The sequence below is a fragment of the Daphnia magna genome, linkage group LG1, assembly GCF_020631705.1.
Source record: "Daphnia magna isolate NIES linkage group LG1, ASM2063170v1.1, whole genome shotgun sequence".
Taxonomy (NCBI): domain Eukaryota; kingdom Metazoa; phylum Arthropoda; class Branchiopoda; order Diplostraca; family Daphniidae; genus Daphnia; species Daphnia magna.
Window position 1 is genome coordinate 3249013 of NC_059182.1, and position 22996 is coordinate 3272008.

General features: G+C 39.7%; 9 protein-coding genes, 1 long non-coding RNA gene and 1 other non-coding gene across 15 annotated transcripts; 7 read left to right on the forward strand and 4 right to left on the reverse strand.

Annotated features, from left to right (window-relative positions):
- Positions 1–61: 61 nt before the first annotated feature.
- On the forward strand, positions 62–2897 carry LOC116923431 (solute carrier family 35 member F5). Its single transcript, XM_032929899.2, has 10 exons — positions 62–345; positions 408–431; positions 491–631; positions 702–752; positions 824–940; positions 1000–1152; positions 1221–1557; positions 1616–1775; positions 2097–2333; positions 2401–2897. The coding sequence occupies exons 1-10, from the start codon at positions 208–210 to the stop codon at positions 2477–2479; spliced, it is 1437 nt and encodes a 478-aa protein (XP_032785790.2). The 5' UTR covers positions 62–207; the 3' UTR covers positions 2480–2897.
- LOC123474230 lies at positions 1615–4575 on the reverse strand. Its single transcript, XR_006648841.1, has 3 exons — positions 4340–4575; positions 4160–4238; positions 1615–4053 (listed from the first exon to the last, which is right to left on the reverse strand). It is a non-coding gene; the product is annotated as an uncharacterized LOC123474230 (long non-coding RNA).
- LOC123474213 (DNA replication complex GINS protein PSF1-like) lies at positions 3389–4292 on the forward strand. Its single transcript, XM_045176141.1, has 4 exons — positions 3389–3530; positions 3595–3659; positions 3721–3798; positions 3855–4292. The coding sequence occupies exons 1-4, from the start codon at positions 3459–3461 to the stop codon at positions 4222–4224; spliced, it is 585 nt and encodes a 194-aa protein (XP_045032076.1). The 5' UTR covers positions 3389–3458; the 3' UTR covers positions 4225–4292.
- On the forward strand, positions 4523–6619 carry LOC116923442 (protoporphyrinogen oxidase). 2 transcript variants are annotated; one of them, XM_032929910.2, is made up of 4 exons: positions 4523–4676; positions 4933–5733; positions 5798–6257; positions 6314–6619. In XM_032929910.2, exons 2-4 carry the CDS (start codon positions 4938–4940, stop codon positions 6489–6491), a joined length of 1434 nt encoding a protein of 477 aa, XP_032785801.1. In that variant the 5' UTR covers positions 4523–4676; positions 4933–4937; the 3' UTR covers positions 6492–6619. The 2 variants fall into 2 exon arrangements, with proteins under 2 accessions (XP_032785801.1, XP_032785809.1); XM_032929918.2 differs by having other exon boundaries at positions 4530–4672.
- Positions 6620–6957: 338 nt separating this feature from the next.
- On the forward strand, positions 6958–13074 carry LOC116923365 (G patch domain-containing protein 8). 2 transcript variants are annotated; one of them, XM_032929819.2, is made up of 18 exons: positions 6958–7115; positions 7257–7439; positions 7503–7627; positions 7756–7832; positions 7892–8017; positions 8097–8305; positions 8372–8521; positions 8584–8775; positions 9447–9569; positions 9704–10263; positions 10333–10516; positions 10604–10689; positions 10751–10844; positions 10916–11062; positions 11133–11506; positions 11635–11750; positions 11812–12190; positions 12244–13074. In XM_032929819.2, the coding sequence occupies exons 2-18, from the start codon at positions 7288–7290 to the stop codon at positions 12753–12755; spliced, it is 3606 nt and encodes a 1201-aa protein (XP_032785710.2). In that variant the 5' UTR covers positions 6958–7115; positions 7257–7287; the 3' UTR covers positions 12756–13074. The 2 variants fall into 2 exon arrangements, with proteins under 2 accessions (XP_032785710.2, XP_032785716.2); XM_032929825.2 differs by having other exon boundaries at positions 11133–11497.
- Positions 13075–13114: 40 nt separating this feature from the next.
- On the reverse strand, positions 13115–14049 carry LOC116923477 (transcription initiation factor TFIID subunit 9). Its single transcript, XM_032929960.2, has 3 exons — positions 13909–14049; positions 13712–13848; positions 13115–13644 (listed from the first exon to the last, which is right to left on the reverse strand). Exons 1-3 carry the CDS (start codon positions 14018–14020, stop codon positions 13204–13206), a joined length of 690 nt encoding a protein of 229 aa, XP_032785851.1. The 5' UTR covers positions 14021–14049; the 3' UTR covers positions 13115–13203.
- A 102-nt stretch (positions 14050–14151) lies between these two features.
- On the forward strand, positions 14152–17578 carry LOC123474181 (protein IWS1 homolog). Its single transcript, XM_045176101.1, is given in 12 exon segments — positions 14152–14288; positions 14624–14768; positions 14830–15066; positions 15144–15275; positions 15341–15713; positions 15776–15822; positions 15825–15919; positions 16000–16212; positions 16282–16444; positions 17043–17160; positions 17228–17339; positions 17413–17578. Coding segments are annotated over 11 exon segments (1758 nt in total). The 5' UTR covers positions 14152–14288; positions 14624–14626; the 3' UTR covers positions 17539–17578.
- LOC116936685 lies at positions 16773–16932 on the forward strand. Its single transcript, XR_004401800.1, has one exon. It is a non-coding gene; the product is annotated as a U12 minor spliceosomal RNA (small nuclear RNA).
- Positions 17531–22968, forward strand: LOC116923504 (rho-related protein racB). Of its 3 annotated transcripts, none has more exons than XM_032930001.2 (8): positions 17531–17591; positions 17659–17734; positions 21420–21541; positions 21647–21928; positions 21999–22113; positions 22178–22295; positions 22353–22399; positions 22486–22968. In XM_032930001.2, the coding sequence occupies exons 4-8, from the start codon at positions 21816–21818 to the stop codon at positions 22639–22641; spliced, it is 549 nt and encodes a 182-aa protein (XP_032785892.2). In that variant the 5' UTR covers positions 17531–17591; positions 17659–17734; positions 21420–21541; positions 21647–21815; the 3' UTR covers positions 22642–22968. The 3 variants fall into 3 exon arrangements, with proteins under 3 accessions (XP_032785892.2, XP_045032080.1, XP_032785886.2); XM_045176145.1 differs by having other exon boundaries at positions 21647–21924; positions 21977–22113; positions 22455–22968; XM_032929995.2 differs by having other exon boundaries at positions 21647–21924; positions 21977–22113.
- LOC116923519 (ras-like GTP-binding protein RhoL) lies at positions 18136–19613 on the reverse strand. The gene is made up of 5 exons (XM_032930010.2): positions 19129–19613; positions 18863–18977; positions 18658–18775; positions 18548–18597; positions 18136–18487 (listed from the first exon to the last, which is right to left on the reverse strand). The coding sequence occupies exons 1-5, from the start codon at positions 19242–19244 to the stop codon at positions 18323–18325; spliced, it is 564 nt and encodes a 187-aa protein (XP_032785901.2). The 5' UTR covers positions 19245–19613; the 3' UTR covers positions 18136–18322.
- Positions 19751–21420, reverse strand: LOC116923527 (ras-like GTP-binding protein RhoL). The gene is made up of 5 exons (XM_032930023.2): positions 20708–21420; positions 20439–20553; positions 20237–20354; positions 20123–20169; positions 19751–20054 (listed from the first exon to the last, which is right to left on the reverse strand). The coding sequence occupies exons 1-5, from the start codon at positions 20821–20823 to the stop codon at positions 19896–19898; spliced, it is 555 nt and encodes a 184-aa protein (XP_032785914.1). The 5' UTR covers positions 20824–21420; the 3' UTR covers positions 19751–19895.
- Positions 22969–22996: the final 28 nt, after the last annotated feature.

The window sequence follows — 22996 nt, forward strand, 5'->3', positions numbered from 1 at the left end:
TTATTTTTTGAACTTCGTCTAAAATCAATGGGTTTTTCCAAAACTTGAGCTTGCAACCCCTTTGTGTCATCAATACTTGCTGGAAGAAAGTGTTGTGAAAACTAAAGAAATTTTTGCCCATCTAAAGTTCAATTCAAGAAAAGGTGCAGTGCTTCAAAAGATTCTCAATGTCGTATCGTGTACACTGTTATCCCGTGCAAGAATACAATGGCCGTAGCATTGTCTGAGGATGAAACAATCGTTGTTCCCTCGTCACTTTCCTTTATATCGTGTACCAGTTTGTTGTCTAAAAGCCAACGGCTTCTACTAGGTTTACTCCTGCTTCTTTTTGTCGACGTCATTTGGGTAACTTGTATTTATCGTCGTTCCACTATTTATTTATCTATTTTGGACCTTCTGTTTTGCAGGTGCTTTCATCAGAACTGACAAAAGTAATACTTTATCATAATCATTATTTTAGAGATAAGATTTCACCACAATTTTTTTGCAGTACATTTTTCAAAATGCAGAATATGACAAACCCTTCTTTACCACATATTTCAAAACAAGTTTCTTCATGATTTATTTGACTGGATTTATTTTTGCCAAGTCCTGGCGAGAGCAGTGCTTTGGACACACATATGAGTACCAGGTAAGAGTTGTTAACCAAACCAAATATTTTGAATTTCAAAAAATTTGATTTGTGCCTAAATACTGTACAGCATTTAAAGCAAGATGTGATAGAAGACCCAGAAGATCCCTCTTCAGTGCTTGTAAGCTGTACTATTTTGTAACATTAAATTTTTAGTATTTCTCATAGAAAAAATTTTATTTGTTATTTAAGAGTGGACCTACATTTGTTCCTATGAAAACTGGTGAAGAATCTGGGCAGCCAACATCAGTCGTCGAAAGTACTGAAGAGAGCACCTCAAGATCGGTTCGATTCAACGGAGTCGTAGAGGTTCTCCCGTACTTCCAGAAATGTCGTAGTTTTTCAATCAATAAATGTGTGATATACAGGTCCGGGAGCTATCACCCAACGAAGCTGTAGACGCTTTAATGGCTCGTTTATCGTATTCCGCCTCAATCCGGGCTGAAGTTGCTACTCGGCGGTGCGCTGAAAAACTTTCCTCTTTGGAGACTATGAAAGTTGCCGCCACGTTTTCACTATTGGTATTAGCTTCTTGACGTTTACTAACAAGAATTTAACAATAAAATTGGTCGTTATTGTTATCTTATAGTGGTTTTTAGGTAATTATAGCTACCAAGCGGCATTGTCCCATACAGAAGCTGGCCTCGTGAATGTGCTTTCATCAAGTAGCAGTCTGTTTACTTTAATGCTTGCTGCTTGCCTACCGTCGGGTTCGAGTGATAGGTTTACACTCACGAAGTTCATCGCAGTTGTTTTCAGTATAGCTGGAGTTGTTCTAGTTAGCCTGTCGGATTTAAAGGTAGAAAAGTCTATTCCTGTGGGTGCAGGATGGGCTTTAGCTGGCTCCATGTGCTATGCCGCCTACCTGGTGCTATTAAAACGTCGTGTTGACCACGAAGATAAAATGAGCATTCCAATGTTTTTCGGTATTTATTGACTAGAAAAGTTGTTAGAGCGATAAGTGAATTTGTTTTAACTTCACAGGCTTCGTTGGACTTATAAACACTATCGTGATGTGGCCATCCTTCTTCATCCTCCATGCTACCAAACTGGAAATATTTGTATGGCCAACACAGCAGCAGTGGTTGTACATTGCGTTGAACGGACTTATTGGCACCGTTCTCTCGGAGTTCCTATGGCTATGGTAAAAGTGTTCCTAGTAGTATACATAGAATAGAATGTCTGTTACTTCGCGTTTAATTCATTTGCTCACGTACAATCATGCTTGTAATTTTCTTCTATGATTATCTTTGAGACACAAGGAAACGAAACTTTTTCCGCATAGTGCTAGCCTGTTAGGCATAGTATGAGGAAGAGCTCGAAAAAGATTCAATACTATTTCAAAAATGCTGTTAAGGCCAACACTGTGCGTCGTCTTCGGCCAAAAGGATGTGTTCAAAGTTTCGCATAGAAGAAAATTTAACGGGAGGCTGTAGAAATTTACTTAAAGTTATCAAAATTTTAGGGGCTGCTTTCTGACGTCATCGCTAATTGCCACATTGGCCATGAGTCTGACTATCCCTCTGTCGATGCTGGCTGATGTGGCGGTCAAACACATTTCCTATCCATTCTTGTTCTACATCGGTTCCATTCCGATGTTTCTCAGTTTCTTTGCTGTCACGCTTTTGTCTCACTGGGAAGAGTGGGACCCCGTTGCTCAGCTACTCAACCGCATCGTTGATTCTTGCCGTTCACGCAATAGGTAAATTCTTTGTATTTCAATTTTTCATTCCGTTGGTCATTCAAAGATCTTGGATTTTCGTTGATAGAAACCGGTTTATGAACGATACTGACGACGGAGAACAGCGTGAATCCCTAATAGAACAACCTGAATTGTCTTCAGAATAGTGACATTCCACGCTTCTTCCGCTTGACCCGTTATCAAGCAACCTAGTCAATTCTCGCCATCCATTTGTTATGCTCACGCATTTGAATCGTTTGTCCCAATGACTTACCTTCGATAAGAGATATATAGATATTCTCGACTGACACGTTCCCTTCGGGGGTCATTGTTCGGTTGCTTCAGAGAAAAATACTGGACAAGTATCCCGATGATACATTGTGACTAACTACTTTGTTTCATATATTATAGCATGTTCTGTGTTTGGCACATGAAGAAATCACAGTCCTATAAGCGATCTTCAAAGAATTGCATTTGTTCATTCTCGTCCGTTAGAAAATATTTTCCCACTTCCACAAGGAAAAAAATCTAGCACGGAGGTTTTGGCGCGACAACTTAAATATATAACCTAAATTGACATAATAATTTACTCTGAGTTTCAAGATCTTTACTCCATATTTTTGGATTAGGGTTGCCTGATATTAACAGTTACGTAAGGTTCGTACGCACGGTTTGTTTAAAGTAATTGGTTATACTATTCACAACGTTGTGTTATCAGCCATCTTAGAAAACAAAACGCTTTTGTGTCGATTCGGGACAGCATTCCTGCTACTATGGATGGAGCCTCGTTTGAAGATTGAACAAGGAAGTTATAAAAATATTTCTGCACAAATGATTAAAATCAAATAAAAAAGCATTAGAGTCAATATTTGTTGGTTTAAAACTTTAAATACAGTGAGTAGTGACATTGCCAGTGAGGCAGTGACAGAAGTGTCTGGCTGTTTGCATTTCTGGTTTTCTGCAACTGTGTGCATCTTTCAGCCACCGGTGGCGCTAGCAACCTGTACGTAGTAAATCGCTGCTAAAAATTTAGCTTTGTTGTGGTGCGATGGGCCATGAGAATTAAGTAATCCTTGTTCCCGCCAAAGTCGCCGTCCTTTTTTGTGTTTATAAAGTGATGGTTGAAGGAATCATCGTTACGTCAAAATGTTCGCTCAAAAAGGAGTTGAGCTCATACAGGAACTCGAAAGAGCAAAAGACTTTCTTCCACCCTTCAACGTAACCCAACTTCTTTTATCCTCTGAAAACATTTCTTTCCTGTTTCTAACCGACTTTCTGGCAGGAAGATGGAGTTCGCCAGGTACTGGAGGAGATGAGAGCTTTGTTTGAAGAAAATCAAAGAGATGCGTAAGCTCATTTGAAAGAAATCAAATGAAGAAAGAAGGTGAATAATAATGTATTTCTCCAGGAGCTCTGCTGTAGCAGGGGAGTCAGAATACATTACTTCAGTGCATATTCGGCACTGTGCTCTAGAAAGAAATAAGAGGTAAACTTGGAAAATGAAAATATTTATTATTATCAGTTAATTAAATATTGTTTTAGGTGTTTGATGGCCTACCTTTATAACAGACTTGAAAGAATAAAAGAACATCGCTGGCATTTTGGTTCAGTTCTTCCTGCAGATATAAAGGCAAACATCTGTGAGCCTGAAGCTCAGTTCTTCATGAAATACAACAAATCCCTTGCAGCATATATGAAATCTATAGGTGAAGGTAGTTATTCACTTGATCTCACTCAGAACCTGAAACCACCAAAGAACTTGTATGTACAGGTTAAATGCATCACTGAATTTGGGGAGTTTGAAACTGAGGATGGGGATATTGTTGTATTGAAGAAAAATAGCTTACACTTATTGCCTCGTGTCCAGTGTGAGTTGCTTATCGCACAAGGAATACTTGAGCATGTTTCGTGATGTTATCAATGTATCTGAGTTAAGAATAAACATTGTACAGGGCAGTATAAAAATAAGCCAGTAAAATAGTTTTTTTTTTCGTGTTTTTTTTTTTCTGGACGAAACCAACCATTACCTAAATAATTGGTACCGTGTATTTGTTAATGAGATGTTTTGAATCTCGTATAATAAATCTTGTAGAAACTTTGCAAAAAAAAATCCATAGCCTACTTATTAAACCATCACAGCAAAAATTGCAGGTATGCAACCGTAAAAACCGCGTTAAAAATCCAATAGAGGGGGTTTGAATAATATTCGACAGCCGGCGTATCTGATTCCTATTTATAAACAAACGGGCTATCTCTCGTTTGATGACATTATGAACTCACGTGGAGGGTTATCTAGATTGTAAGACATCGCAAATAACACTTCATCGTGATCATTTGCTTCAGGACGTTGTTCTTAAATAGTAGGTATGCTCTATGCAAGCAGTTTTCCTAAGTTCCTATTTTGCTTTTCGAACTTCAAATTCTTAAATCTATTCCCATTTTTAATATTTTGTCTGATTTTATAATAATTAAAGGATATTATAATAAGTATTTACATACAGTTCTAAATTACATTTGAGCTTTGGCCATTTAATTTTTCAAAATGCTTCCAAGTGTGTTTTTATTACCTAGTCAACTTGAGCAATTTATAAAACTTTCTGACAATATTGGTTTGTTCTAGAAATTATGGGTTCTTCAGGAACAGTGGCAATCCTTGGTGGTGGTATAAGTGGCTTAGCAGCAGCATACAAGTTATCCCAAATTCATCCTGCCCCCAAGCGTATTGTACTTTTCGAAGCAGCCAGTCGTTTAGGAGGTTGGATACATAGCAGCAGGAATGAAGACGGTGTTGTGTACGAACATGGTCCACGAACACTAAGACCTGTTGGAGAGTCAGGAATAACCACATTAAATCTTGTACAGGAACTTGGACTTCAAGAACAAGTTATTAATGTTCCCTATGGCCATCCCTCTTCTCTTAATCGTTACGTTTACGTTGATTCTAAACTAATCCGATTACCGACGCAGTTATCTGCTTTGTTCAAAACCACCCCCCCTTTTCACAAACCCTTACTTGCAGCTGGTCTCCGTGACCTCTTTACAAGCAAAAGTTCCAAAGATGACGAATCTATGTTTGATTTCGTTTCACGTCGTCTTGGACCGGACATAGCAGAATTTGCCATTGACCCATTGGTGCGCGGGGTGTGCGCTGGTGATGCCAAGGAGATCAGTGTAAAGTTCTTGCTGAAATCGCTTAAGGAGGCTGAGCAAAAATATGGCCGTATAACGTTTGGTTTACTGACCAGTGCATTACGAAAACCTCCACCCCCCACGTACCATGTTTCGGATTTAGCGAAAAAAGCTCAGTTGGAGCGGTGGCCAGTGTGGAGTTTGCAAGGAGGCTTACAGTCCCTCCCAGAAAGTCTAGTTGAAAAAGTTACAAACGCTGGTGTAGAATTATATGTTGAATCTCCCTGCACAGGTAAATTTATATTAGACAGAATCAACTTCCTTTTAGATGTTGTATTAATCATAAATATTGCCAGATCTAGAAGTTCGAAAAGACGGTAGTCTTGTAGTGCGATCCGGCGAAGAAGAACTGCATTGTTGCAATGTGATTAGTGCGTTGCCATCATTCAAATTATCTGAATTAGTAGAAAAGGCCCATCCTACCTTGGCCAAATTACTTAAATCTATTGATTCCGTCACGGTGGGACTAGTCAATTTGGAATGGACTGGTCAACGGTTGGACCATGATGCATTCGGTTTTCTAGTGCCCTCGTCTCAAAACTCACCGCTACTAGGGGTGGTCTATGATACATGCAGTTTTCCTCAAGGCGATCGAACTATACTAACCGCGATGATGGGTGGAAAATGGTTTAAAAGCTTATTTGGTGACCATGTAAACGAAGAAGCATTGTTAAAAATAGCTCTTGGACAATTGCAATCGGTACTCGGTATTAGCGATCCGCCAGCTCGTGCCCAAGTTCACATTCTACGACAATGGTAAGACATGTATTATAATCTGAGAAGTCATCTTTAATTTTGACTATGGTGTTCAGTATTCCGCAATACATTGTCGGCCATTGCGATCGGGTGGAGAAAATTCGCCGCTATGTCGACGATAACCGACTAGGCCTTGTTTTAATCGGTGCTTCTTTCGACGGAGTCTCAGTCAATGACTGCATTCACAATGCAACTAAAGCGGTCGAACAGTTGGCTACCAAGCTCAAGATTTAGACACTTTCATAACGGGAGCTTTATGTAGTGCAATGCACTGTATGACTGGAAGTAGAAATTCCTGCCTAATTTGTCAATCAAGTAGTTATTGATCACATGAATATACACTTATACAGTCCATTATAAAACGTGTATTCTAAGTTTTGTTATACGCTATCCGTGATCCATATGCAAGGCGAAAACCAAAGTTTTATTGGCCTTATTATGGGTAAAACACATATCTAATTAAGATTCCACCACTCACTTAAATGCCAATTGCCAACATTTGCGTGTGTACAAAGCTAAAACAACTAGGTTTATTCTAAAGAAGCCTTTATATAAATCTAGTAAGTAATGCGTCAATGTGGAACAATCAAACTCGGATATTCTGTAAAAGTACAAATTCGATGCTAACGATAGACAAGAAGTCCTTCAAACTTCAAACTTGGCGGTGATTAAGAAAAACAAATGACATCTGTAAGAATAAAACCAAGCGGCAACGTAGCATCAACATCCGCCCGATTGATTTTTTGTTTCAGAACTGCGTTTCCTCTGCGTCCTATCTGTCTGGTATTTGTGACGCTGTCGTTTTTTTTTTTAGCTTTGTCAAATTTTAACAAATAATCTAATCGTCAGACGAGTAAGGTAATTTTTCCTTCAGAGTATATTATACTTTATAACCTTATCTCGTACGGAAACCCTACCGTCATTTTACTTCAAGCTTGTGTTGCTACATTAGGGAGCATGTTTAAATATTTACCCCTCATTCTGCTTTCTTCTTTCCAGATTTATTTGACTCTTACCACATTCAGGCATCATGGATCCTGAATTGGTTGTTCAAACACTTAACTTCCATGGTCAGCAATTGACAAAGCTTTGGGAAAATGAACGGGGAGTTGCTTCCCTGCAAGTTGTGTCATCGAGAGATATTGATTACCAAGTTTATCAAAATCGCTCCAAAGATCTAGGGTATGTTTACAACAACAGCTGTTGTCTTTATTATATTGATGATTGTTGAATCTGCGTTTTCAGGTTTCAAGAACGTGGAAAAAGGATAAGGTTGCATCAGTTCATTGTGGACAAAGCTCATCAGTTGTACAAGGCAGAAAAAAAGCCTAAAGACACTGTCTGTTGTGGATCGAAATTGCAAGATGAAGGCAATTCTTTTGAATTTTCATTTCTTATATTTTTAGCTGTGAATTTAGAAACCAGATGTACCCTTGAGGATGAAGGCCATGAAATTGTGAGATCATTTTTTAATTAGTGTATAATCTAATCTTTCTAGATTTCTTCCCATTGATGCCCCCTCTTGAGTCATTTTGCCACTTTGACAAAACCGAAGCACGAACAAACTTTTTTCATGTAAGTTTGCATTATAATAGTTTCATTTGTGAGACTTTATGGGAAACTCTTTCCAATAGTCCATCAAAGTTGGGGATGTCCTGATTGGCCAGGTCCAACAAAAGACCTTCCATGGCCTCGTGTTTCGTGTAGTTGCAACCGAGGGAACTACGATATTGCGAGACGTTCGGGAACTAGCTATAAAGGTATGATTTTTGAAATCGAAAAGCTAGGTTTTTGCGTAAAAAGATAGGTGGTTGAACACGATTTTTTCCTCTCTCCTAGGGCTCTGTCCATCCAGATCAATTTAATGCAGCTTCTGACCGCAAAGATGGCGCGTTTAACACTGGAGATCTGATCCGCTGTGAAGTGTTAGACATTAATGCTGATAATGAGAAACTTAATTGTGGGATGAAAGGATTGCACCAATCAGCTGAACAGTCTGACTTACAACTTGGTGTTATTACTAAGGAGGAGTTACCAAAATCTTACAAGTTAGTAAATCACTTTCTTCTTTATTTTGGATTTAAGCTTAATACGTAATTTACCGGAAAATGTAGAACCATGGTTGATCTCACTGGGAAGTCATACGAGGAATGCTTGCAGAGTAACCGGACCTTCCGTAATCCTAGCGCGATTGAACATTTGTCCAACTCGCTTGGATTAGATCTGTCTTCTGCTGCTTCAGATTCATTCTTAAAAGGATTGAAGTAATGCTTTAAGTTTCGTCGAACGTTTCCGCAATTTAATTAATTTCTCCATTTTAATGCAGTGCCCCAGTCGAAGGGAGTGATTATGCAGATGAACTTCGTAGGAGTCAAAATAGCAAATGGGCTACTAAAAGCGTGGCTGAAGGCATCAAATACTTCAAAGCTGGACTAGAAACTGAGGCGTTTCAATGTCTGAACAAAGCTCTACACATCGACGCAGTTAATATCGAGGGATTGGTGGCACGAGGCGCTCTGTAAGTCGTCTTTTTCATTTAGGGTTTGTGGCGTAGCTATGCTTATTTATACATAAATATTCTGTTTTATTGGGAATGACGTCAATTAATCTACGTTATCATTACCATGCACAGGGTAAATCTTTGTTTCTACCGTATTTAAAATCCAAGCTGCGACCGTTGTAAAATTTTTGCCCAAAAATCCATCAATGGAAATTATGTTCCTTTGTATAAATCGAAAGGGAGAGATAAAGAGAACAAACAGGTTCAGCTTTCGTTGAGACTGGAACCACCTGAAATTGAACGAAGCGTGTGTCAGTATCCGTCGTATTTCATGATTTACATCCTAACGAAACATTCTATTCCTCGCCTAGCCAAGACTATCAGGTGATATAAAGACAAAAGTGAATAACGATCAAGATATTTAGTGAACTTCGGGGCTTTGTTCCAAACCATGACGAAACAGTCATGATGTTTGTTGCCTCATTTTCAACATGGAATTGATGAAGAGTTGTGTGATAAGCTGTGAACTTTCGGTCGTCCACTCCAGCATCTCTTCATGTCCCTTTGTTGTTATGATTAACGGCTTAATCTTCATTACTTTACTTTAATGGTTCCAGAACTCAATGCTGGATTTCTGAAGAGTATCAGTTTTCACCCTTTTCCCTTCATTTATTGAAATTTTTTAACAGGTACGCTAATAGAGGGAGCTATGACAAAGCTATAACTGATTTCGAAGCAGCACTGAGCGAACGCCCCAATCATGCGAACGCAACTAACTATCTATCGGAGACGCTTGTCGCGTACGCCAAACAGTAAGGAAAATTTTTTTTCCTTTGTGGTCTTTTGGTCGGATTTTAGAAACTTCTTTAATGTTTATAGATTTTCGAAATTTCTTAAAAAACAAGTAAATATGCAAGGATAATTTATTCATTTATTTTTGTTTAAGGTATGAGGATGAAAAGAATCTAGATACGGCAGTTCAACTTTACCAGAAATGCCTGAGTATCAATCCTAATCATACCGAAGCTCGTTCTTCACTTCAACGCTTGTCTAAGAATCGCCAGCGGCCTAACTTCAACATTGATTTTCTGGATATGGAAAACGGGTCTGCCGTTAAAGCAACAACGGGTAAGGCTTCGGAAGAAACTGGACAGAAAGAAGAGGGGCGCAAATCACGTCGACATCGTAAACGAGGAAAGCGTGGAAGCAGCAGTAGTAGCTCGAAAAGTGGAAGTTCGTCCTCCAGTCGTTTTTCTTCATCTGGTTCAGATTCATCTCGAGGTCGTTCACGATCCAAGAAATCTCGACGTTCGAAAAAGTCCAAACGCGAGCCTTCGCTTTCACCTTTCAGTAAGAAAATGGCTCAGTTGAACCCATCAAACAGTGCCACTTCAGCTGGTGATGCTGGGCAGGCAGGACCCATAAATCAAGCAGCCTCGTTTTACCCATCAACAGAATACCCGTCAATTTCAACTCAGCCACATCCTGTACCGCCACCTGCTTTTGGTTAGTGACATGTACTTTATGGTTAGCTGGAACTGTTTACCTTAACATTTCTCATGAACATTTATTTAGGTACACTCGGTGGAAATCCGCCACCGCCAACATTTGCCGGGTATGCTTCTTCTGGTGGCGCGTCTGGTGTTCCAGGTCAAACTGTTGGCTACGAGAAGGAAGTTCAGAGTTTCATCCAGCGAACAGCTCTCAATGAAGAGTATGAGAAAAAAGTGGAATTGTTTTTGCAGCGCGTCGGTAAAGGGTAAAAAAGATTCTTATTGACTAGTGGTTATCGCGCTTTCAGAACCCGTTGATTAAACTTTTTTCTTTTTCAAAATTTTATTAACAGAGGTAAAGATGGAGATAAGAAAGAGGAGAAAGAGAAAGATAAAAAGAAGAAGAAAAAGAAAGATCGTAGCAAAGATAAGAAAAAGAGTAATTATGGTCTCCTAATTTAATACAGGAATCTGAATTAACTTGAAAATTTATTTTTCAGAGGATGGTAAACGTGATAAAAATAAGGAGAAAAAGCACAAGAAGAAAAAGAAGGGCTCTGAAGATGAAGATTCCGATAAACAACTTTCTCCCAAGTGAGTTGATCATGTTAAATGTAAAGCTCGGTTATGTCATTCATTTTTTATCTATTTTTTTCTCTCTGTAGCTTGTCTGGATTGGATGAACTTGGTGAGCTAGAGGCAAAACTTAGTGCTGTTTATAATAAGCTAACAGCTAAGGAGACCTCAAAGAAGAAGAAGAAACGTAAGAGGCATTCCTCCAATTCTAGCGATTCTTCTACATCTTCGGGCAGGTAAATGGACTTTCCCATTAGAGATACCGTCATGTTTTCATTTTATTGTAACGCAATACGCTGTTTTTAGTTCATCGGATTCCGAACTGGAGAGAAAAAAACGAAAGGCTAAGAAAGCCCTTGAAGATCTTGCGGCAGCTGCCGGTTTATTGCGTGGAAATGATTCGAAATTGAATTTGAAACCCGAGCCCGTTCCACCCCCGTCTTACGTGCCTACACCAGGAGCCGCGGCTATGTCTGCACAAGCTGGAGGCAACTCCGGTGATGATGACGACTATCCTGGAAAATGGAGGCCAATGGCTCTGAAAGTGAAATTGGGACGTGGAGATGATGAACCCGAAGTGGAAGAAAGTCGTATGGTATACATGAAAGAGGAAAAAAGGGCTCCTCTGCCTCAGCTAGCACCCGTTGAACAGGAAGAGGAACTTCCGCCAGGTGACTTCAGTAATTCAGATTTTATTTTTATATTTTATTCCTTTCCGTTTGCTTGTGTCTTGTTTTTTTTTGTTTTTTTTCCCTTTTTTTTTTCTTCTTTCGTCATACCTACAATTAAAAACTATTTATTTTATCAGGGGAGGACAAAGTCTCTTTCAAAATTCAGTCTTTTGGATTGTTTGGTCCTGGCCCTCGTCAAGCTGCGCCGAAACCGGTTAGCCCGCCAAAAGCCAATGAGCAAACTCAGTCAGAGGTGTGTAAATTTATGAGTGAAATATTCAGATCGGATTTTGATATGCGAAAATACCTTGCAGATTAATCAAGACAAAGAGCGCGGAGGTAGTCGGTCTCGTTCGCGTTCTCAGCGCCGTCGCTCTCGTAGCCAATCCCGAAGCCGCAGTCGTGGAAGGTCAGGTTCGCGATCTGGTTCTCGTTCTCGATCCCGTTCTGGGTCGTACCGTCGCAGACGATCGCGATCCCATTCTGGCGATAGACGCCACCAGAATCAGCGTTATCGTGGGGGAAATCGCCATCCGAACCAAAATTATCATCATCGAGGTGGGCGCTATCCACAACGCGGTGGTGGATTCCAGAACCGTGGTCGTGGATGGAATAACAACTATAACAATAACCGTGGAGGCTATAACAATCGGCCCTACAATAACCGACCGTATCACAACAACAACAATCAAGGTATTAATTTCTATTTTGGAAATTTGAGTATGTAATGATGTAACGATTTGTAGGTGGATACGATAATCGCCGCCATCGAGGCCGTAATAGAGGCGGTTATTGGCAACAGCAAATGCAACGATCCTATTCGCGTAGCCGAAGTCGCAGTCGATCCCGATCTCGCAGCCGCTCACGCAGCTACAGTCGAAGTGTCAGTCGAAGTCCATCCCGCAGCCGATCTCGCAGCCGCCAGGACAACTATCGTGGCAGAGATCGGGATGGTAGAGATACTAGAGATGCTAGAGATGCTAGGGATAATAGGGATAATAGGGAAACTAGGGATACTAGGGATACTAGCCCACACGGTCGCAATGATCAGGAACAGCATCGAAATGAACGCCAAAGTAGAGAAAGAGATATGCAGCAAAGAAGTCCAGTTCGTGATGAGAAACCTGGTCCTGTTCCTGCCCCCTCGATCACGCTAGCTGCATCCACCCAATCTGAGCGTCGTAAAGTAGGAAGTAAATGGGATGATGGAGGAGGTGGTGACGACGATGAAGACCTAGTACCACCTGGTTGCGAATAATTGCTGTTTACATTTGCAGCGGTTAATACTGAGAAGTTCGACGAGCACATGGAATTCCCTCACTACTTTTCTCATACATTTTAACAATCCGCCCTTCCCTTTATAAGTTCAACATGATCAATTCTGCCTAGCAGTTTTCAACCTAAAATTTTTATTATCAAACCAAGCTGATTTTTGCCTCGTCAGTCGTTCCATTGTGTTCCTTTGATCGTTTGTCCATCGAGACTCATTTGCTTGTCAAATGTGTAAGCCGGTTAATTTTCAAGTTAATCATTTTGCTTATGTACGTCTGGTATGCATATTACACGAGGAATGCAAATCTTCGTTTTCAGTTAGAATAAGGTGAACTGACGATGATATTATGATGTTAACTTATTTATTAGTCTTATCATAAACCACGCTTAGAAGAATTTCATTGAAATGTGAAACCAGACGAATAACAGAATTTCTACGCAGCGTCGTAATCATCATCTTCTCTTTCACGTTTTACTCCACGAGCATCCATATCCATTTTCTCTGCTGGCTGATTGGGCTGCGCCGGAAAGGCGATCTGAATCTTGGGAACATTGGCAGGAGTACTTGTAGAACCGGTGTTAATCTTCACCAAAGGACGAGGAGTACTTGGGGTTCCTGCATTAATAGTAGTAACGCGAACGGCAGGTGAACTTGGTCGATGCACAGCTCTTCCAGCACCAAGCATTCCCATTCGCGACCCCGGAGTTGATCCACTGAGAGCCATGGATGATTTTGGTAATGTTTTCTTAATCGTCTTTAACTTATAGTTGCATGCAGCAAGGCAATGGCAGTCAGGTGGCAGACGAATGCCACAATGGGGTTTGACAGAGGGTAAAGGTATGCTATTTTTTGACCTTGCAACTTCCATGAGAATCTAAATTAAAAGCAAAAACTTCACTGTTGCAATCAAACATAATAGCAATAATGTAATTCAGTGTTACTTCACGTGGTGGTGGTGAGGTGAATGATTGCTCCATTTGCATTGAGACAGCAAGTTTGACATCATCCAAATCTATGCCCTTTTTCTTGGCATGGTTTGCGTATGCCTTAGCATCATCAAGAACAGTAGTTACATACCCTTTCAAATAGCATACAATGTTTAAATTAAATTATTAAAAAGACCTTATTCCAAACATACGGTATATGAATTCTAACAGTTGATTGATCACGCGAGGTTCGTATTCAATGATGCCCATATCCTTTAGTATAGCTTGAATTACTTGGGCATCACGAGGGATTTTTGTAGACATGATTATTCAGTTAAATTATTTTACGTAAAAGGCTTCGATACGCCTGGTTTACGAGAATTATCCTGAGATTATTTCGAAGTTGTTGTTTATGACTTTTGTTACCAGTTACTAACTGTCAAGCCAACATCCCCACCTAGTGTCCATGTGAGGCGTTTTTTGCTCAATGCGAAGTTGTTTGGGGGCATTGCCGAAGTTTGTCAAGTTTCGTCTTCATTTTTCTGTTTCGTAATTTTAACTTGGCATTTACCTTCGATCAGTCATAACTACGGTAAGCTAGACATCATAATTAGTTTCTAGGCTTTGAGAAGGAACTACAGTTACTTATTCGCGTCCAATCACTCTGCCACCGGATAAAAAAAACTAAAACTAAAATTAGAACTAGAACTCTGTTTTGGTCATTTATGTCATCATGGACAATTAAATCATGAACAACAGTTACTTATTCGCGTCCAATCACTCTGCCACCGGATAAAAAAAACTAAAACTAAAATTAGAACTAGAACTCTGTTTTGGTCATTTATGTCATCATGGACAATTAAATCATGAACAACAGTAGGTATGTTCGAAATTCAGATTTCTTATTTCCATTTGAAATCTTTTTAGGGTATGGAAAACTCTGTAGATACATCTGACTCTAATACTAAGAATGCTGCAGAAGAGAACTCTAAAGATGAAGGCTTGGGAAATGATGGAAACGATTCAATGCCAACAGAAAAGAAAAGACTAGAGGATGAGACTGATAATTCTGGTAGGTATTTAACTCATTTATGCTCTGTGCTTACCATATGTAGAATTACCTTGAATCATAGGCAATGCAAAAGATGATGGTGCATCTCAATCACCTCATTTGAAAAAAGCCTCCAGGAGTCGCTCACCATCACCTTCTAAATCCCATTCAAGATCAAGATCTCCTTCCTTGCCAAGGTCAAAGTCTGGATCTCGTTCTAGATCCGGCTCACGTTCGTCACGTCGTTCGTCGAAGTCACGCTCTAAATCGCGTTCCGTTTCAAGATCCCGAAGTCGCTCCAAATCAATATCTCGGAAAGGTATTCGTAAACAATTCTGACGAGGAACAAATACCGTTCTTACTATAACAATCATTCCGTCTTAACGAATTCTCTAGTATCTAGATCAAGATCGAGGTCAGGTTCTCGTTCCTCCCGTTCGAGATCTCGCTCTTCACGTCGATCATCTAAATCACGTTCAAGATCTGGCTCTCGCTCGAGGTCCAGTAGCCGTTCGAAATCACGCTCTCGTAAGGATTGATGTTTGAGATTTCTATTGAACCTATTTCATCAATGTGAAAATTACTCGTTGAAGGCTCAAGATCTAAAGGTTCAAGGTCTAGATCAAGATCAGGATCCTCCCGATCCAGATCATCATCGGCTTCGAGCGTGAACAGTAGAGGAGCTGGCTCTCGTAAGCGTAAGCTAGGCAGTAGAAGTGGCAGTGATTCCGACGGTCCTGGAAACTCCAAAAAGAAGGGAAAAAGCAAGTCGCGTATTGCTCGCCCAGCTGGAGATTCAAGCGACGAAGAAGGTAGTGTCCGAAACGAAAAAGACAAAAAAGCATTGGAAGATGTGTTTGGTGATTCTGGTGACGAAGCTCCGAAAAAGGATGACAGTGAGCTGCCAGCCCAAAAGGTTTCTGACAGGGAGCAAGACAGTGATTCAGATAATCAAGATGATCAAAGGTAAGAGTCATCCAACATATTCGCCGAAAATCTTTGTCTTAATCTAACACTCACTTAAATAGGGCTGAGTTTGTTTCGGATTTTGATCTTATGATGGCTCGTAAAAAGGATGAAAAAGGAAGCGCAAACGCAAAGACGTCGATATCATCAACGATAACGATGACTTGATTGCTCATATGATTCAACAGATGAAAGTCGCCTCGGAGGTAATATATCTTTGCTTGATTATCTTAGTTGGTGAAAATCGTTTTTGGCTTGCTGACATTCTAAAACTATTCGCTTGAAGGAGGATCGAGAATTCAACAAAGTTCGAAAGCCTGCAACAAAGAAAATCTCTCTTCTTCCGACCGTTATTGCACAGCTACGGAAACACGACTTACAGATGGCATTCATCGAGCACAATATATTAAACGTGTTGACGGATTGGCTTGCCCCAATGCCGGATCGCAGTCTTCCGGCACTAAAAATCCGAGAGCAAATTCTCACAATGCTGCAAGAAGTAAAAATCGTATACTTTTTTCTGATGATAATGAATTCTTAAAGTATTTTGCCTGTTATTTATTCCTAGTTTCCACCTCTGGATCAAGGGGCGCTGAAACAGTCCGGTATTGGCAAGGCAGTAATGTACCTGTGTAAGCATCCCAAAGAAACCAAGGAGAACAAGGAAAAGGCTGGCAGACTCATCAGCGAATGGGCTCGACCGATTTTCAACCTAACGACGGATTTTAAAGGTAATGTGAAATTTATTGTCAATTTGGCAACCGCAAAATTTTCTCGGGGAGGGGTAGGGTTTTTTTCATACCTGTTGCGGTATTGGTACATACGTACAAATAATGCAAGAAAAACGCTTACTTTTATTTCTTATTTCCGAATGGTACGGTTTCACCTACTAATTAAAAATGAACTTTGTTCTGTTCATGCTAAGGTCTGCGTTGCCCCTCGTTTCGTTTACGTTACTTGCAACGTCTTTTTAAAATTTTGCAAATTATGACGCAGACATTACCATCGTAGTTTTGCAAACGGAAAAGTACAAGTTCAGAGGGAAAGCTATACAATTTTGTGCCTTAAACTAATGAGTAAGGAAAATAATAAGCCTTGGTGACGCTTGGCTACATACGTAAGCCTCGTGCATACGGTGCTAATCTTTGGAGAGGTATAGGTCGTCCCTGGGTGAGTGCTCGCCTACTTTGCGAGTGCTCAATACTCAGGTGTTTACGATTTGCCTCAACCTCTTAAGAAATTAATTAGAATGGATTATTATGTGTATTGTTGATCTGGTTAGTATTGAACTTTTTATGCACTAATATTTGTGTGTTTTTTACATGACAGCTTTGAGCCGGGAAGAGCGAGAGCAAAGAGACTTAGAGCAACTGCCTAAGGTACGTCAGCAAGCCGCTGAAACTGCGGCATCAAAGGACATCTCGAAAGCCATGCAAGAGGAAGAAACGTAATACAATTACAAGATATTATTCTATGATCATGTTTAGATTATTAGATTGTGAAATTGGCACTAGATCTGTACGACCTGGAGACCCCAATTGGGTGCCGAGAGCACGGGTACCGCAACCGTCCACTAAAGATTACGTTGTCCGTCCCAAATGGACTTCAGAAGTCGACATGTCAAGAGTAAGAACAATCACGTTTATTTTTGCTTTAGTAAATTATCATCCAGATAATGTTGCGTTCTCTAATCCAATAGACGTCGAAGAAAACGTTGTCCAAGATGGAAAAACGAATTCAAGAATACAGCCGGATGAAAGGTGGGAAGAGCAAAGGACCTAACAATGCTATCCTAAGTATTGAAGGCCGTAAGATGAATTTATAAGGATCCACGTAAGCTGACAAATACAGAAGTGTTATGCGTCTTTTCACTAGTTTGTATGAATACATTCGGTCAAGTTAATGAAACAAAAGTTTTCATTTTCGTTAATTTACTTCACTTCAGGTTGAATGTGGTTGTCTGGTATCGCGCATCGTGCACCTTTGGATTGCAGATTCTTTCTCAGTTGATTCTAATAGCAGTAAGTCATTTAGAATTATTTAACCTTACTTTTAAGAGCATGTCTAGCAAAAGCACATAACAAAGTCGATGTTGTTAGACCGTGTTAGCTTAGTGACCCTTTTTTTAATAACCACGAGAAACGGTGAAATTTGCGAAGCTACCATCTCACAAGTCACAACACCACTTCGTTTTTACGGCATGTTGTGAATTGTGCTGATCAATCTCGGTTATTGTGTCTATTTTTACGAGAAAAGCCGGTCGTAGTTTAGATTTGCCGCACACTGGAGTAGATCTCTGCGAAAAAATGTTTAACTTCCGACGTTTTTTAAAGTCTACATTACTGCAAATTTGTTCACTAATCAATGTTGGTCTCAGCGTATACCACTGAAAAGTTCTGTCGCAACGCAACGCTGACTAAGGTTGATTTAAGACATTTTTATTTATCATAAGCCAGGTGCGATTTTAACGGTAATTTGCAGTTATTATTAATCAAGGATTTTTTTTTTTATTCTCTTTTTACTTTCCTTGTCCTTCCTTTTGTGTTTCCGTTTATTCCGTTCCGGGTATAATGATCTTCTCCGTAGGTAGTTGACTTATGTTTGATGATTTAGAGAAGGTCACACCTGGACGGCTTTTGTTTCGGTTTATTTATAGCAATTCGGATGGCCTCTTCGAAAATTTGTACTAAATTTTCCCCTGTTTTTGCCGAGCATTCGTAAAAACCATTGATCTGGAACTTCTTGCTCAATTCTCTACCCTCAAATGTAGTTACCTTTGAAGATAAGAAAATTGTTCAAATCAATTAAACAAAAAGAAAAATGTTGAACCATACACATTGTGTATTAGTCGATCCATGGTCTTTCCGGATGTCCGCCTTCGTTCCTACAGAAATTTGAATGATAAAGAACCCTATCGTATTCCGACTGACTTATGTTTTTATACCGACAAGGATGATGGATGTGTGAGGACAGTAGTGCTTCAGCTCAGGGATCCACTTTTGTACAATGTTTTCAAAAGAAGGCCGATGGCTAACTGCGTAGCAAAGTAAGAACACGTCCGTCTTCGAAAACAATTAGCTGTCATTTAATGCCTTTTGATTCACTCCAGAGTAATTGATACAGTAAAGTGTTTAAAAAAGCTGACTTACATTAGGATAGGAAAGGATGCGAAGATTTTTATATTCTTCCTGGCCGGCTGTGTCCCACAGTGAAATGTTATAAGGATATCCATCAACTTCGATCGTACCGGAATAGTTGTCAAACCTTGAACAGAGTAATGTTTTAATTTTACTACGATCATGACAGGCAATTTTTATTTTTGCTCTAGTCTTCGTCAACTACGCCATCGTTTCCACTTAGAAAAAGATCGTAAATTCACTCTAGATTGTGTACCAAATTTCCAGATCAAACTTACACGGTCGGAACGTGTAACTCAGGAAATTCTTTCTTCGTATACACAATGAGAATGCACGTTTTCCCCACCATACCGTCCCCGACGACAGTAATCTTTATCGGCCGAACTCGATTCATTTCGGTAGGATCTAAAAACTTTATTGGGGTAATATTCCGGGAAAAAGTTAAAAAATTCGCTAGTTTCTTGAGGGAACAAGTAAAAGTCTCACAACCCGATTGTTGAACAAAGTTAAGAGTCGTGAAATTGTCAATTGACTACGCCCAATGTGACTAGAAATATCCGCCGTTGGTAGATAATAGAACAGCTGAGTTAGTGACGAAATGATCTTGGTATCAATTTACGGTTTTCCGGCCACAAACCCAAATCCCTCTTCACCAAAAGGTTGTTATTTTTCTTAATTGTAACGTCAGAAATCGTCATTTAAAGGCAAAAAACAACCACGAAAGCTTATTTTAGATCCAAAAAACTACAAATAAAAGGTTATCCAAGAAGAACAAACGAATTCAAGAATGTAGCTCAGAATACTTTTTGAAATTCTTTTGTTTTTTTGTCTTCTTTTCCGTTGCTGTTGGGAGCACCTTGTGCTAATTAAACTTCAACTTAGCTGAACTATACGAAGCTCAATTTTTCTTAACAACTGTAATGCAAAGTCAATCAGAGAGTGCCACAAAAAGTTGGACAAATTTGGAATTGAAATATATTTATCTATTATTTGACCGGTTAACTCTGCGTGAATTTGTCTGTTATTTCGCCTGCACATCGTCGGATTAGAGCAGACTGCAATTTCTCATTTTAGGTTTTGGTTTGTTTAGAGCTGCCCGAACGGCCTGTTGGAAGACCAGTCTCAAATTCTCCCCCGTTTTGGCGGAGCACTCGAGGAACACGCCAATTTTCTTGCTCATCTTGAGACCTTCAGCATAAGAAACCTTCAAAGTAAACCAAAACGTTGGAAATTGTAAGAGGTGTACTGTATAAAGTAATTCAAACTCGTTACACAGTCCTCGTTAGTCGATTCCTCTTTCCGGACATCCATTTTTGCTCCTAAAGATATTCGAAGTATAGAAACAGTTCCATAGCAGTTAAAATTTCATCTGTGTTACTAGTGTACCAACAACAACGATGGGTGCATGAGGACAGTGATGCCTCAATTCTGGGACCCATTTGGTTGAGACATGGTTAAATGACGTCCGATTATTGACAGCGTAGCACAATAGGAACACGTCGGTCTTTTAAAGAGATATTTCATTATTGCCTTTAATTTTGTCTTGTATAGAGCACAGCCAATAAGAGATGCTGTTCTGAAATAATACATTAGGATAGGAGAGAATGCGCAGTCTTTCGTAGTCTTCCTGGCCAGCAGTATCCCAAAGAGAAACATTGTACGATTTTCCGTCTACTTCAATGGTGTCCGAAAAGTTGTCGAATCTAATCAGGAAAAATCCCATTCGTTAAGCATAATTTTATTGCCATAGTATACTTTCCTTCTTATCTCACGATAATGGCATCTTTACGTAATTTTTTTGTATGACCAAAAGGGAAATTCAATGAGTAAGTCTTTTGCTAAGTTTTTGTAACTTACACAGTTGGAACATATTGCACAGGGAATATATTCTTGGTGTATACAATGAGAATGCAAGTTTTGCCCACAGTACCGTCACCGACAACTGTTATCTTTAATGGCCGATCCCGGTTCATCGTCGTCAAAACTGAGAGTTACTGTCGTTGAAACCGGATCAGGGGTTTACCAGTTAAACACTCACATTAAACAAAGCGCAAGAAAATCCGGACGGAAAAGATTGTTTGGTATGACAAAAAACCACAACGGTACTTTACGCCTTTCCGAATTGGCGTGCTTATGGCAGAGTCAAAAAGAAAAGCCAGAAAAAAAAATCTAACGTTTAGTCTTTAGACGTCAGAGAGAAACACACTTTAAATGTCGTTAACGTCTCACAACGGCGAACTGTGAAGGGATATGGGCGCATCAATGAGGCGGGAGGCGGAATGTTGAGATAAGCACTATTTGATAAGCAAAACCACCATGTATCATTGTGTATGACGAAGCAGGATGTTTGATGAAGCAAACGGTTCACCCAAGGGCGAAGTTAGGTAAAGCGGGTGGAGCTTGTCATATAACACACCGTCATTGACATAGAATGCGTATTCCCCGATGTAATATCACACCAGGCTTTCTCGTGAAAATGAATTTGGTTTCAAAAGTTGATGGGCTAACAATGCAAAACAAGAAATGTTAAATTCGATCCTACTGGGCATTCTTCGGGTTGATACTATAGGTCGGAGGGTTCAAGCTTCAGTAGGAGATATGGAATTTTAGCTCGAAGTGAAAGCTCTGATATACGAACTACGAGAAGATTTTGGAGTAAACTGTAACCAAGGAAAAACAACGATCATGCAGGTAACGATTGATGATTCAAACTATGGTAGTTTTAGATTTACGAAATGCGGAAGTACTATAACATGACGTACTGAAATTAATCTTATTTTGTGGTTTTCCTTTAAGGAGAGTAAGCAGTGCAGCACACAGGCCGTTGTATTTAATTTTCTTGAAGCTGTTAGCGTCAACAGACGTATCGATGGTGTGGCATACCGATATCAAACTTTGCTACGATTTGAACTGCTTGTTCGATCTTGCTAAGTAGGACGTCCTGGAACTGCGTACACAGAAGAAAATGGCAAAACGTTCCATTAAGGTACTGCTGGTTGGTGATGGGGCAGTTGGAAAAACGAGCCTTTGCAGCGTCTTCGTCCATCACTCTTTTCCACGTGAATACGTCCCCAGTGTGTTAGTATATACTACCATAAAAAATTTCCTACAGTTATTGATTTTTAGTTACATTTTTTTACTTTTACAGGTTGGACCAGATCTTCACAAATATTAATATTGATGGTAAAACGTATGTACTGAACATTTGGGATACAGCCGGGCAGGAAGACTTTGACAGACTACGCGTGTTGTCATATCCTAATGTAAGATGGACGTTACAAATTTTGAAAATTGATACTTACCGATTCACACCGATGATGCATATAGACAGACGTTTTTGTGGTTTGTTACGCTGTCAACTGTCAAAATTCTTTTACCAACTTGACAGCTAAATGGATTCCCGAATTAACCCAGCATTATCCCAATGCCCCGTTCATCCTCGTCGGTAAGCAATCCTTTATTTCCATTCGACGAATTGAGTTGATGTCTTTGTTCGTTTAAGGTACAAAAGTGGACATGAGACATGCATCAGAAAGCGAGGGCGTCTTTGTGAGTATTAACATTTAAAAAAAACTTTATGACTTTTTTTACAATTCTTAAAAAGCCCCCTGGAACGAAAATTGATAATATTACAGATTTCCTATCAGAATGGGTGTCGTATCGCAAAGCAAATCGGAGCTAGCTACTTTGTCGAATGTTCAGCTTTGAATGGAACCAACGTAATAGAAGTCTTTACGAGGGCGGCTGAAACTGCCTTGGGACAACGTAAAAAACTATGCGTCATTCTTTAAGAAATGCTTTTGGAGAAGATCATCCGAGGGCAGCACTGTAGCTAGAGTTCATTTGGCGTATTCCTTGGCTTACATTGCTCAGTTAAACTTGTAAATGTATGGCATAAAAATCTAATAATAAGGTAAAATCTAGCCCCGTGAATTCCACGGGGTTCTAGCCTCTAGTGTCAAGAAGTGCTATGGCCCAGTGGATACCAGGTGGCATTGGTGGGGTGATTGTGCTGTACCAGATGACTAGAAATGTGAAACAACGAAAAAACCAATAACTTTTTCGAAATCAGCGTTCAATTTTATTATTATTATGGATTTTTGTTGATTGTCAAAATTTAAAATGTTGCCAAAAATGAAAAAATGG